The 14,283-nt window shown below is 39.4% G+C and overlaps 1 protein-coding gene across 5 annotated transcripts in view; it reads right to left on the minus strand.

Moving 5' to 3' along the window:
* Nucleotides 1-5,856: 5,856 nt before the first annotated feature.
* The window catches only part of susd2 (sushi domain containing 2), a 35,613-nt gene continuing 27,186 nt past the window's right edge, over nucleotides 5,857-14,283 (minus strand). For all 5 annotated transcript variants that reach the window (XM_085295319.1, XM_085295320.1, XM_085295317.1 and 2 more), the window contains one exon: nucleotides 5,857-6,780. In XM_085295319.1, coding sequence (XP_085151445.1) covers nucleotides 6,681-6,780 — 100 coding nt within the window. In that variant the 3' untranslated portion in view covers nucleotides 5,857-6,680. The remainder of the gene's footprint in view (nucleotides 6,781-14,283) is intronic.

The following is a 14,283-nucleotide window of genomic DNA, read 5'->3' on the forward strand; positions in this document are numbered from 1 at the left end:
ATAAGAATTCATAATGAGACAGAGAGAAAAATAAAGGACCTTCAAAGCCCCGGTGATATTTATCGCACATCCATAAGCAGGTATATCCAGACACAAACAGAGCAGAACATCCAGAGACATCACAAGCAAGTGCGCCTAGACAGTAAACAAAATCTGCCTCCAGGGCCTCTGAATGTGGGCTAAACAGATACAAAACAGAGTGCGACAGTGTCTTGAAAGTGAGCATAAACAATTGTGAATGAATCATTTCATGCACTCAGTAGACTCAATAGAAGTCGGTCAAGCTGGTTGCACCAGGTTAAATGATAGTGAAAAAGCACTTGTGCTTGAAGCACTGAATATTTAGATGTTTTTGATTAATGACAGTAAATGTAAAAAAAAAAAAAAAAAAAAAGATACCAGCCCAGGCTTGCCTTCGTCTCTACTGGCATGGTTTCATTCGAAAGATATCTCCAGTGCATGTGTGTGGTGTCTCTGTACTACGACTCACACGGTTTCAGACTACGTGCACACCCACTCAGAGACACACACAAAAATCCTTAGAGGGAAACATGCACATGCACAAAACAGACTTTTAATTCTTTCTTTATCATATCTATTCATCGTACAAGTTCCACAGCGCATGATAACGAGAAAAAAGGAGGAAAAAACAAACCAAGCATGGAGGAATATGTGCCTTTTGAAGTTGTCTTTCTTCTTGGAATTGGGTTTGGCGTAACGTGGCTACTTAAGCAGATCATTAAGTGTAATGGTTGGCGAGGATTGCAAAGCTTTATCTCTAATGGCAAGAACAAAGTTCTTGATGATCTGGGGGATTCTGGAGCTGGATTTGATGGGAATTCCCATGCCTGCTGGAACAGTTTACTTTGAAACATTTTGATCTGTGCTAACAGACAGGTGCTATCATAAATCTATAGTCAGGGAATTACTGACTCAGCTTTACATACTGGGACTTGGGCATATAGGGATAAAGTTATCCTTTGACAGATTACTGTATATCTAGAGCTTGGAGGTTCTGCCCCGGACTGACGCCAGTATTTTAATGCCTGCCAGTGACACGTGACAATAAATCAAAGATTTAGAAATATAAATGGGCAAAAAAAGAAACCTGGAATGAATATATACTGTGAAAAGCATAGCATGCAGAATATCCATCTCACAAACCATCAGATCATCTGACTCAGCTTGAAAAGGAACCCAAACATGTGGCAGAGTCATGAAGAATGATCCCAGGTACAAGAAAAGCAACGAGTCCAGCAGCCATTTGTATATTTGATGTCATCTGGAGTGTGCCTATGCTTAGAAAAGATTGATAAAGTATAGTATTGTACAAATCCTCATTTAAACTCATAAACTAATATTCTTTTACAACTAACAACCTAAACCTACAAACCTGATGTCGTTCTCAGTTTGGTTCTGAGTAGACCACACAACATTAAACCATGTGGCTGTAAGTAGGATCTAATCAACACAGATGGAAAGAAATCACAAAGTGTGCAGGCAGCTTTTCATGCTTGGTGAATAGAGATAGGGAAAGGACTGAAGTTGGTCACAGGACAAACGAATTCATATCTGCAAGGGCTGAACTTATTCATAAACAAACAGGCAGCACAAAGAACAACTGCATCTTTGCACACCATGAAGAAATACCAGGGCGTACATCTTTATTCATGAGAACAATACATCTGAGCATAAAAGTTTATTTTGAAAATGGTTGCTATTTCTTTCAGTAGAGAAATCGGAACGGGATGTTGTTTGAGGATTATGAGCGCCAAAATGATTTCTTAGCAAGAGAATAAGCTTTGATTTTTTTCCCCCTCTGGGCAAATAGAAAGTGAACACCAACAATCTTTATTTATTTTCTCCTCGCACTTTTCTTTTGTTGATGCCTTCCACCGCTTTGCATTTGAATCCCTCAAAAATCAGGAAATCGCTTCCACCCAGCTTTCGTATTTATGAAAACACGTGTTTCCAAGAGCCTGCAATGAATTTATATTTGGTACAAGCTGCGTAGTGCATCTCACTCCCTTGGCAATGTGCCCGTCCACAAGCTTTCCATGGAGGTTTGTCCCCCCCCAGTTTCCACAGATCCCGTTGATTGATTCGCTGTTTAATGGCTTCCTGTGCTGGGCATAGCATACGACAAACATCTGTAAGGGTGGATCGGGCATACTGGTTCTCTTTTGCTCTGCTACGCTCATCTGTGGTGTAGTAAAGTGAGGTATCTGCCTTTATTGTGGCCTGAGAGAATGACGTGCTCCATTATAAAAAGCACTGACTCCACTGAAAAATGAGCCATGGGTCCTAGCGGCCACTGGTTGCTGAGTGGCTCATAGTGCCTCAGGGGATGAAGTTTAGCCTCAGATGTTGATGACAGATGATTTAGGGGGTGGGGGGTTATAGCAGCTGGGCTACGAGTGATAAAGTTATACTGAGTGTTAATGTCCAGAGTAGTTTGAAGACTCATCTCTTTGAGTCGATACAGAAGCTAAGGGTTCAGCTTTGGGCTATTTTAGTCAGCTTCACTATGGACTCCATCTTCTTGGTATTCTAGTAGTCACAGCTCTGATAAGATAGTAAAATTGCTTAAGATCCAAGTAAATTAACGTTGTGGATATTTATTAAGAATCTTTAGACCCACAGCACTGAAGCAAATCACAGGAAATTGGAAAAGAACATCAAGCCAAAACTAAATTAGCTGAAAATAAAACTCAGAGTGTTCAATAACAAAGAAATTAGCTCGTGAGAAGGATTAAATTGGGGATATTTTTATGGAAAAAAAGTACTCTGGTTTTGTAAAATTAAAATATAGTTTTAAGATGGGTTTCTTTTATGCATAAAATGTCTGATATGCATCATGTTTACCCTTTTTTTGTTGCAGTGCTGTAACATTTGCAATTATTCATCTATTCCCCCCGTGCTATGGATTATGGCAAGTGTCAAGCCTTACATCACAAATTGCATTTAGTATAAAATCTTTGTCAAATCATCCCTAAGAAATCAAGGTTAACAATATGTCAACTTGTAGTCTTGGTCAGACATTTACACTCTTCAAGGGCATAAATCTTTTCAATAGGGTTGACGTCAGCGGTTTTCAAAAGGCCATTATTCCAGGAGTTTATGGTCAGCCTATTTTATATGCGATGATTGTCCTGCTGGAACACCAAATTGTGTCAAAATTTCAACCATCTAGCTCCTGATTTGAGGTGAAGTTGAAGAATTTCGAGGTAATACTCCTTCATTATTTCATATCCTTTGTACAATTTACCACTACCACTGGCAGCAAAACAGCACCAGAGCAAGACAGTTGCTTGACAGCTGGTACACTGTTCTTAGATGTCGAGGCTTCACCTTACTCCTCCAAACATGTATCTTGTCTTTGCGACCAAAAAGCTCAATCTTTGTCTCATCTGACTATAAAACTGTTGCCGAGATGGCATTTGGGCTTCTTTACATGAAGCCTTCATGTGGAAGTAAACATGAATCTCACTGTGCAAACTGAACCAGCCAACTGCCAATTGCCAATGTCTGATATACAAAGATGCTGGGTTCAGCTGTGGCTCACCAATCAGCCTGTTGAGGTGCACAGTAGCCTGTTTTCAGCAACCACCATTTTTGTTTTCAAGTAGAACATTGTGATATCTAATGCAAAATTTTCCATGTAATAATATTGTTTTCTAATTATAATTAGGAAAAAAAAATTCTAATGATTTTACATAAACTACTGTCCATAGATGGCCATAGTGATGGCCATATACTGCAGCGGTCCCCAACCCCCAGGCCACGGACTGGTACCGGTCTGTGAGTCATTTGGTACCGGGCCACGAGAGTAGAGACGAGAGTGAACGAGAGTGAAATGTATGGTTATCTGGGTTTTTATCGGTTTTTAGCGTTATTTTGTTATCGTAACAAACTAACTCGGTTTTCCTGGGTCTTTTCACGTGTGTTATGAATAAATCTTCTTTTTTTCGGTACCGGTACTAGTTTTATTTTGTTGTATTTATCCGCGACTCCTTAAAGGCCGGTCCGTGAAAATATTGTCGGGCACAAACCGGTCCGTGGCGCAAATAAGGTTGGGGACCGCTGATATACTGTATATACTCTTCATGTTGTAAACAAAAAAGGGGATGTTTTTCATGTGGAAAACTGTCCAAAAAAAGACTTCATACAACTGTGTATACTACACCTTCCATAAAACAGCACAAACTGGTTCCAACCAGAATAGCAACAGAAGTGGGAGGCACTGGTGCACAACTGATAAACAAAACTGGGACTTTATTCTCTAGATTTGAGAATCAACTACTTCACAGAGGCCTGAAACTATAGACCCCATTATACAGTTTTGGCATTTACAACATTTCTGATATATTTTTATTATAATTATAATATATTAAATATATTACATAAAAACAAGAATAATTCCTTCAAAATCACGGGCCTTTCCAATTGACCTCAAGCTTTTGTGTGGTTGTGCTACATACAGATGCAAGTAAATTACTGATAGTAAGATGATTTTTAATTAGTCTGTTAATTGCCTGTTGGTTTTAGGATTTTGTCATGTTTGTAAAAAGACAATGTAAAAATATAGTATAACTGCAATATAAAAAGCAAAGCTTTTGTTTTTATCCATCTTAGGATTAGACGACTTTTCCAAAATCTTCTTTTCGACGTAAAGTGTTCACGTTGCCAGTGACAAAACTCTGTGTTTGGGCAAACACCTTAATCCCAAAATCAATCTTTATTTCAACGTACGCCTTAAAATTAGGAGAACATCAGAAGGTGCTGTTCAGCTACGAGGCATTAGAAGTTAAGGGACAAAGCACACCTGCAAAGCTGCAGTTGACATGAAACAAAAAGCACACCCAAAACAAAAGCCTCATCCAAAAGCCACTTCAGAAGTCTTTCCTCATAATCTAGGGATGTAGAGCAGATCTGAGAAATGGGAAAAGTCCCACGTGAAAGCAACAAGCTTGCACAGAGTGCATTAGCATTTACTTGTGTTTGAATATGATTGAACTAATTACGGCGGGTTATTGAGATGTTAAGCGACTGTAAACACTGAGGGTTAGAACAGGCCCCCACTGAGATGAAAAACCTCTACTTTCATCCATACGCAATTAATCAGCATCTGACTCTGCAAACAGGCTTGCTCCATTGCCTCTCTTGTAAGCACTGACTGACACATGAAAGGAGGGAAATTTGCACCCAGTTAGGAGATTATACAGCAAGTGAGTCAAATCCGAGCTGATAGTGCAGAAAGACCCCAGACATCGACACACTGGGAGGTTTACTTGACCTTTGTAAGAGTATCAGGACCTGTTACCAGGTAACAAAGTCGAGGAAGTTGGAACATGTGTACTTATTTATGCTTTTAGGAAACATTAATGTGACTTTATGTGAAAAACGATAGGGTCCTTGAGGGATAGCAGAGCGGTAATAGCCAGGGTTTGCAGGAGCTAGTAATAGATACATCATTGCACAACTGCTATTCGGGAAACAGCGTTCACATGCAGCAAAAACTTCAAAGCCTTCCATGTGCAGAAGGCCAGGTTATTTCAATTAGCCTTCAACAGAAACCCTTCTTCTACCCCAGCTGGACCCCCACCTATCACTCGCAGAGATCAGCCACAGGGGACCCTGTCACTGTGTTTCCTTTTACCCCCCCAAAGGGCTTTGTTTTGGAAAAGGAGAAGCCAGTCAGGTTCAAAGTGGAGGAGAAGACCGTGGGGTAACATGAGATGACGGTCTGTCCGATGAGGCATGCTGCTGGGGCGAATATGGACGATTCTTTTATTTCTGAGCTCTAAACAGTAGTGTACACATATAAAGGAGAAACAACTAGAAAACCATGGGACAACATTAGATTTATTGATTTTTTATGTGATTTATAGATACTCGATCATTGTTTTCAAATACAGATATATAATGTAGTTCAAAGATTTCCAGTGGGAGAAGTTCACATTAAAGGATTTGGCATAAAAATAAGCTTCTTTCTTTGCATTATTTTCAGTTTACGGTTAAAATATGGTAAGGTTTTAGTTTAGTTTAAAGGCAACATTTCAAAAACATTAACCACAATTCACAGAGCTTCTTAAAGCATTGAAGGCAAACGTCTTCCGTGTACACAAAGATTCAGAAAGCAAGTGTTGACAGAGTGCAAAAAGTTGACCTTTATGTAACATTTGCGGATTTCTCTGGCTCAGTCACTCAGCAAAGCCCTTCGTTTGACTGAAGGCTACCAGCCCACACGTAGGCTGAACAGAGTTCAAAGTTTTTCAACCAAAAACTGGTCAGGTTCACTTCACATTTGACATGAGTCTGAACACATCTGGTCCTATTTTAAACTGAACGGGAGAAGGGAGTGTTGATTGTAATGATGATATGTCCATGTAGTGTTTACACAGTTCTCTCTCTCTAGCAAAGATCGGGCGTTCAGTCATGCAAAACTGGGATATAAAAACAATCATGGCATTTTTCCTTTTCTTCAGTTCCCTCAATCGTCACCCCATGCACCATTTACCACAACCTGGAGGTTTTCCAACCTAAACAAGAAGAAAAACACGAGGCCAAACAACAGACTGAAAGCCTAACGCCTGAGGTTTTCTTGATAAGGTCAACAGGTCAAGAGAAGAGCGCCGTCCTATTCTGTAGTGCAACTGTGTGTGTTGGTTTCCAAATGCTCAGCTCTGAACATATTTGTGGCCATTGCTGATATGGTTGATCCATAATTCAAAAGGACTTGGTTGGTTCACCATCTGGATTGGTTTGTCTTTCCTTTCTCTGGAAATACAGATAAAAGAGGTAGTCACTGAACAAACTGTTAAAAAAAAAAATTAAACAGTGAGACCTGAAAAGCAACCAACAAACAAGAAAAACACACATTTTCATCCTAAATCCCTTTTGGGTGTGTTGTTATTTCAAAGATGATCATTGTCATCTTTCCAAAGTTACCTGTGGGGGGAAAAACATTGCCCTCCAGACTGTTTCTCCTGCAGCTTCATGGGAGTAGTAGAAGTAATAGAGAACACTTGTTTAATCAAAACTAACTGCGAGTAAATTGTGTGGTGACCTTGCAGCAGGGCAAGCATTATTTTCAACTCGGCTCATAATAAAAGCATTTTATTGCTCTTATTGACGGTGTTTTATTAAGCAGCTTTTATAAAACTTGCAAAACAAGGAAATAAATGTTGAAAGGAAACTGTACTATGCCTTCTGTGGTACATAAACTACAGTAGTAAAGCATTAGGTGGTTTTTGACCTTAGGGCTCATTGGGATCATTTGAACTTGATGAAAAGAAGGAAACGTGTACTAAAAAGACTGGATTTGATCCTACAATGACTGGAAGGGCATTACGAAAGAACTGTTTTCTGAAGAACAGAAAGATTAAACCTAGTTTTAAAAACGTGGATGTTGAGTGGATGAGTATTGTTTTAAGGGAGATCTGATAAAATAGTAACCCATCCTTTAAGTCCTATTCACAGATCATCATTCATACTTCGGTAGTTATTCAGGGTTAGATCAGTAAGTTATTTCAGCATCTGCGCTGGCAATATCTGAGCAATTTTTTTGTAATCTAAAAGAACACAAACACTCACCCTTCACTTTGTTAGGTACACGTGATAAACTGCAAATATCTTTTCAGCAGCAACTTAGTGTGTTTAATCATGCAGACCTGCTGAAATTTAAGCCGAGCATCAGAACAATGGAGCTTCCAAAATGACAGAAAGACAACAGCAACTCAAATAACTACTCTTTTCAATCCAAGGATGCAGAAGAGCATCTCTGAATGCACAACATTTGGAACTTTAAAGAAGATGGGCTACAGCAGCAGAAGACCACGCCGAGTGCCATTGCTGTCAGATAAAGACAGGAAGCTGAGGCTTAACTTTATACAGGCTTACCAAAACTGGAAAATAGAAGATTGGAAAAGTGCATGGTCTGCTGCAACATTCAGACAGTAGGGTGAAAAGCTTGTGTGAAAAACATGAAAGCATGGATCCATCTTGCCTTGTATCAATAGTTCACACTAGTAGCAGTAGTTGTGTAGTGGTGTGAGAGACCTTGGCATACATTTCTTGGCATACTTCGGGCCTCTTAAGGCCCAGTATACCTGCTGTGGTTGCACAACGCAGGGGTTACCACAATCCAGGGGTGCAAGACCTTCTAAATTGGGAGCTAGCGACAAGCAGTTTGACATCAACTTTGGTTTATGGTGTGATGTGTGAGGCACTGCACAGAAATTATAATGGGACCCTTAGTACCAGCTGAGCATTGTTTAAATGCCACAGCCTACCCGAGTATTGTTCCTGACTGTGTCCATCCCTTCAGGGACACATTTGTAATGGCTGCTTCCATCATACGTAACATGTCACGAACCAAGCTGAAATAATCTCAAACTGGTTTCTTAAACATGACAGTGAGTTCACTGAACTTAAATGACTTCCACGGTCAACTGACCTCAGTCAAACCTTTGAGATGTGCTGGAGCAAGAGATTTGCATAGCTGACAAATCTGCACCAACTGTGTGATAGTATGATGTCAATTTACAGCAAAATCTCAAATAAATGTTTCCAACTCTTTGTTTAATTATGCCACAGAAAATATGGCAGTCCTGACACAATTCGGTGATGACATATGCTTCTGGATCCAAACTACTCTGCATTTATTGAGGCTGCTGTGTTTTTAACATGTTTTAATGCTTTGTATCTTGTTATATTTAATCTGAACAAGTCCCTAAAAAAGTCAGTGATCACTGTCGGCCTCTCTCGGTTTTTATTACCACTATTCATTTTAAAGCTCAGTCTTTAAAACCTTACGATGTAACTACAGCGCAGCCCATGCAGCAGTATGTTAATGACTAACTTCGTATTGTGGATGGATTATCTCAGTTGTTCTCCTGACTGAAGTTTGGTCCATTTACAGCATCCTGCCATGCGATTCCATTTGTCCCTAACTTTTATCGAGTGGAAAAAAGTTAGCATTCATCCTCCAGCTTCACTGTGCTAATGTGTTTATATTATGCTAACACAGCTGTGTAGCTAGCCACCACGTAGCACATCATTATATACCAGCTAACCCAACTTCAGTAACCCTACAAACGTCACTGCTGTTTAGTTTTGTCTTCATTTATGCCGGCAGTGATAGCATAGCAGAGCTGTACGTCTTAATTTTTCAGAAATCTCTCAGTCAGAACGTGGTATATTATGTTGAGGTGGAAACTAGCGAGCTAACTTCCTGCTAATTTCTAACTCTGTTAAATTGAATAAATTCTGTTTTCATGGATGCCTGGATGTTAAACTTCATTGTTACACCTGGTAGAGCAGCCACACTGATCATTTTATTAAAGGTGAAAGAATTTATACAGTTTGTAACTCTCAGACATGTGGCAGTGTTCGTTTGACTTTGGGACCTGAAGAGGAGTTTGGACCCAGAAACGGCTAATGATGTGAGACTTAAAGGCCAGATAGTAGCAAGGTGCACCTAATGGGATACTGACAGTCATTTTAGATATGTCAACATTTGGATTGTGATTAAAATTTCATGATGAGAAGCAGAGAAGAAACCTCCCAAATTCAGAGCTATTTTTAAGTCATATTTTCAGATGCATAAGTGAGACACCAGAGTTTCCTACAATTTGGTGTTGAGACGGTTTACTTCTCTTTTCTAAATGTGCTTCCCACATCAATCCTTAAATCTATTCTGAACCCTTTTCCACATTCAGACAAACACCCCTCTACCTTTTTGATGTGTCATAAAGCAGAAGTGGAGAAGACATCACAGTACACACACACACAGACACACAAACACAGACTCACATCATATGGTGTAATGACTTTCCTACTACTGTGGTGAGCTGCCAGTCAACCTGTTGAAACCTGCAAAGTAACCCTAGATGTGGAAAGTACCCCTGCAGGTCTAAGACACATGGAACAGAGGCTCAGGAGCTCTGCGAGCTTTGTATACACAAACACACATAGCCTCATGCACACACAGAGCTGTGTAGTTTCACTGCTTCTTTCCTCCAGACACACAACCCAGACATGATCTGAAATACAGTAAGACCCCAGCTACTTCCATCCTGATATGCTTCAGATGTTGAAGAGGAATCGATGTGTCTGCACTTGTCCGTAGGAGACTTTTCATGCATGTGAATGTATAAGGTGTCTCAACACACTTGGGCTACTGTATATGGAAAAACTTTATATTATTAGTAGTATTTGCTATAAAACAAACAATCTGTGTCCTTAAATTAAATGTTTAATTAAACCTAATTTCTATTAGTTTTATAATTTGATTTACTTAAAAGTTTTCTGCGCTTTTTTTGAGAATTAGTTGTTTAATAACATATACTTGACTATTTTGACAGTTCCACATGGGTGAGTGCTAAGACCCATAGGACTGTTAATGTTTAACTTCAAATCACTAATTTAATAGTGTGAGCGTGCTGGATATGTGATGTGGTTTTTAATGTTTGTGTGGTAAAGAACAGGGTTATGGCTTGGCTATAACAACAGGCCACCATGGATGAGACTTGTAGTGATTAATTGTTTTCAGTGAGAAAACTCTCTACTGATGGATAAATTAAGCCATGGTCAGTTACTTTGGCTCAGTATTTTGTACATCATTTAAAATTCCGCTCGTTTCAATAAAAAGGAATTCTAACCAATCAATTTAAGTTTGCATAATTTTCAAAGCGTACTTGTATTTTTTCTAGTGTGTATGCACCTTAGGTCTCCAATTGCAGTATGTGTACCAGCATGCTGTATGTGTGAGATCACCTGACTCACATCTGCAGACCTTTTGACACTCATCATATCTTTTTGCACCTGGCCTCCTATGATCAAGACTTCAAGAAGAGAGGGCAGGTGTGCGCGCTCCCTGCCCTTATGACTTATAAACCTAGTAGTTTCATCAAGTCGCTGCCCCAAGTGATGCTGGAAGCGGGAGGCGGCTCTTGACTCCCAATATCCATCTTTTTTCCCCTCCCTTGCCATAGTTATAGTGGGGGAAAGCCCAAATGAAATCTACGAGGCCATAAAACAGGCCTTTAATTTGCTTGTATATGCCCAGGAGCATGCACTACTATTAGCCTCTTGTTTCTCTGGACTGCATGATTCTGCAGGGTATATGGGTTTGATCAGATCAGAAAGAAAATTTATGAGTAACGTTTAGGAGGCTGGGACATGCTGAATATCAAATAAGCAGGTGGGATTCATTGCATCTGTATGTCTCTGCTAGCACAGCAAAAAGGTGACTTGGGAGGAAATGAGAGGGAAAGAGGACCTCTAGCTATGTACCAGTTTGCACAAGATGACAAGAACTTCCAACTTCAAACATATAATCTCATCAAAGACTGAGTGAAAGATATATGGGTGGCTATGGCTGGAGGCCTACCAAACAAAAACAAGGCAATAGTTATGTCTTAATTCACAGTGTGCCTGACCTGAGGAGACCTTGGCATTGCTGCTTCACACAGAAAGAGAGACACAGATCAGAGATAACCATAGTTTTTAGACATGCATGCATGTATTCTGTATGTTATCTGCTATTAGTGTAATTTTATCTTACTGATCAGCTGCAGTGTTTTCTCTGCATTATCATCCTGAGAGCCAAGTTTTGCTTTCTGCTGTCAGCTTGTGATTACTTGGATCTGATAAGTATACAAACCAAGCTTTCTCTTAGGACAGAAAGTCAGAATTTCCTTACATGGCTTAACAAATATAAAACACTATAGAGCACAATCAACTACAAGGTGTTGAAAAACCAAAAGCCCCATTTGAGAATGCAGGGTCTCAGGCTCAGGCTATATTAAATTTACTGCAAGTGCAAATTTAAAATATTCAGTTGGTAAAATACAGTGGACACAATTATTGTGCAACCTTGACAGAAAAAAATAAATTATTATCCTGTGTATTTATGAAACAACAATGCCATCTGGTCCCATGATGTGGTGATAAAGGGGACATGCTGCATGCCTGAGAAGTGGCTGTACCTCAGCAGGTAGCACAGGTCATGGTGATTCTATCCACGTCTGCATACTAAATATCCTTTGGCAAAATACTAACCACAAGTTGCTCTCCGACAGATCCATCACAGTATGAATATATGCAAATGTTAGGCAGAAAAAGCACAGATAAGAAAGTGGTTGTATGAATGGGTGTGTGAGGGCAACCGGACGGAGCTTGAAGAGATCACAACAAGGACAGAAGGAAACTAAGGGCTTAAATATACACATGAGGTAATCAGGAAGGTGAACTAAATTAGACTAATGAAACAGGGCAAACAGAACTTAACTCAGTGCTCACAGGATGAGAGACTATCAAAATAAGACAGGAAACCAACAGACAGAGAAACCCAGGCTGTGTCCCAATTCAGGGTCTGCACGCTTGAAGTACGCATTTTAAGTGCGGTTACGTCACCGCCACGCGACGACGGCTGTCCCAATTCGAAGTGTACTTCAAATGCATACTCCAAATGCGCCGTCGATTTCCCCAAATATCAAGCGTGGTCCGGTGCATGCTTCGTGGTCCCATATATCCCACAATTCATAGCGCGGCGGTGGGTGTGGATAATTTTGCCGCAAAATACGGCAGAAGGGAGCGGCCGAAGAGGTTTTTTTTTCCCCCCAAACTTTATTGAAATTATAAAGCGAACAGTCAGTCATTCCAGTTCAGTTTGTACAGTAGACATACAAGGCAAATAAGAGTAACAATATACAGTACAATGAAATAAGAAGGATAAATAAATACATGATAAAAAAAAGAAAAAGGGGGGGAATGTGACAGACTTCATAACAACTTTGTACTTGAAAGTTGTGACAGCTCATTCGTTAAACATTTCTGAATGAATTTCAATCAATGATAAACCTTTTTTTATTGGAAGTTAATTTAAGAGAGTTTAAGTAAGATTGCCTGGGGCGCCTCTGTCAGTGCGCCCCAGGGTGGCTGTGGCTACAATGTAGCTTGCCATCACCAGTGTGTGAATGGGTGTGTGAATGGGTGGATGACTGGATATGTAAAGCGCTTTGGGGTCCTTAGGGACTAGTAAAGGGCTATATAAAATTCAGGCCATTTAAGTAATATTCAATTTCAATCAAAAACAAATTAAATGATGGGGTTGAGTTTTGAAATGTACATTTATGTATATGGAATTTCCCTAATAAGATGGAGCGGCCGAAGAGTGAACTGTCAAAAGTACTGAATATGACGTCACTTATTTATGTGCGAACGTTTAATAATTAAAGTCACAGACAGACAGACAGACAGATAGACAGATAGATTTATTAGGGGTGCAACGATACACAAAATTCACGGTTCGGTTCGATACTTTGGTGTCACGGTTCGATATTTTTTCGATACAAAAAAAATGTTCATGCCTTTTTAATTTGTCATTTATTAAAATTATAAATATATATTTTAACTCAAAAGTACAGTTTTTAAATTTAATGTTGCTGAAACAAAAGTAATTTAAAAAAAATAAATATATCTCTGGGCTCTCAAAGTTTCAAAATCCCTGGTAGCCCTTCGGGCAGGGACTCTTCAGTTTTTGGTAGCCCAAAATAAATTTAAGTAGCCCAAATAAAAACGAGAGCAATTTTTTGATTGATGTTTTGTTTCCTTTACAATATTATACATTAAAGTATAATATTGTAAAGGAAACAAAACATTAATCAAAAAATGTTGAAAAACAAATTACAACATTGTACAAAAATTACAATCATCAACTCAAATACTTGGTTCTAATTGAACAGAAATTTCTATGAACTTGTAAGAACTGTGTAGGACATGAATCAGTCTGTGTCAGATCCTGAATTTGAAATTTCCACTGAAGTCACGGGTAAGAGACAAGTGGAACCAAGATCTAGGCCATTTGCTTTTTGAAGTTTGCAAAGACTGCTAAATTTTGCCAGTGGTAGTTCACTCTTTGCAACATAGTACGCTGTTCTAAACAGATTTTTCAGGTTTATTTTTAGTATGTTATTTGCAATTGGTGTTTGTTCTGGGAAAGATATTGCAGACTGAGCAATAATGCATTTCTTGCATTTCTCATGGGTTCTAATGGGGGCCTTTCTTAAAATGACTGGTCCCCGTAACAAAGGCGCTTGTCGACTCAGAAATCGAGAGAAAACCAACAACACACCCGGCAGAACATTATGTTATTTACACGGGTGCACATAAGTGGTCCGCATGTGCGCATTCGCTGTCAAAATAAAAGACGCGCACCAGATAAGAAGTTGCAACGCGCGTTTGCGTCCATATAAAAAGCACTGTTTTTGTCCGCTA

This window comes from Mchenga conophoros, linkage group LG12 (assembly GCF_057382185.1).
Source record: "Mchenga conophoros isolate Kocher_MC1m ecotype Shallow Benthic linkage group LG12, M_conophoros_male_GT1.1, whole genome shotgun sequence".
NCBI lineage: Eukaryota > Metazoa > Chordata > Actinopteri > Cichliformes > Cichlidae > Mchenga > Mchenga conophoros.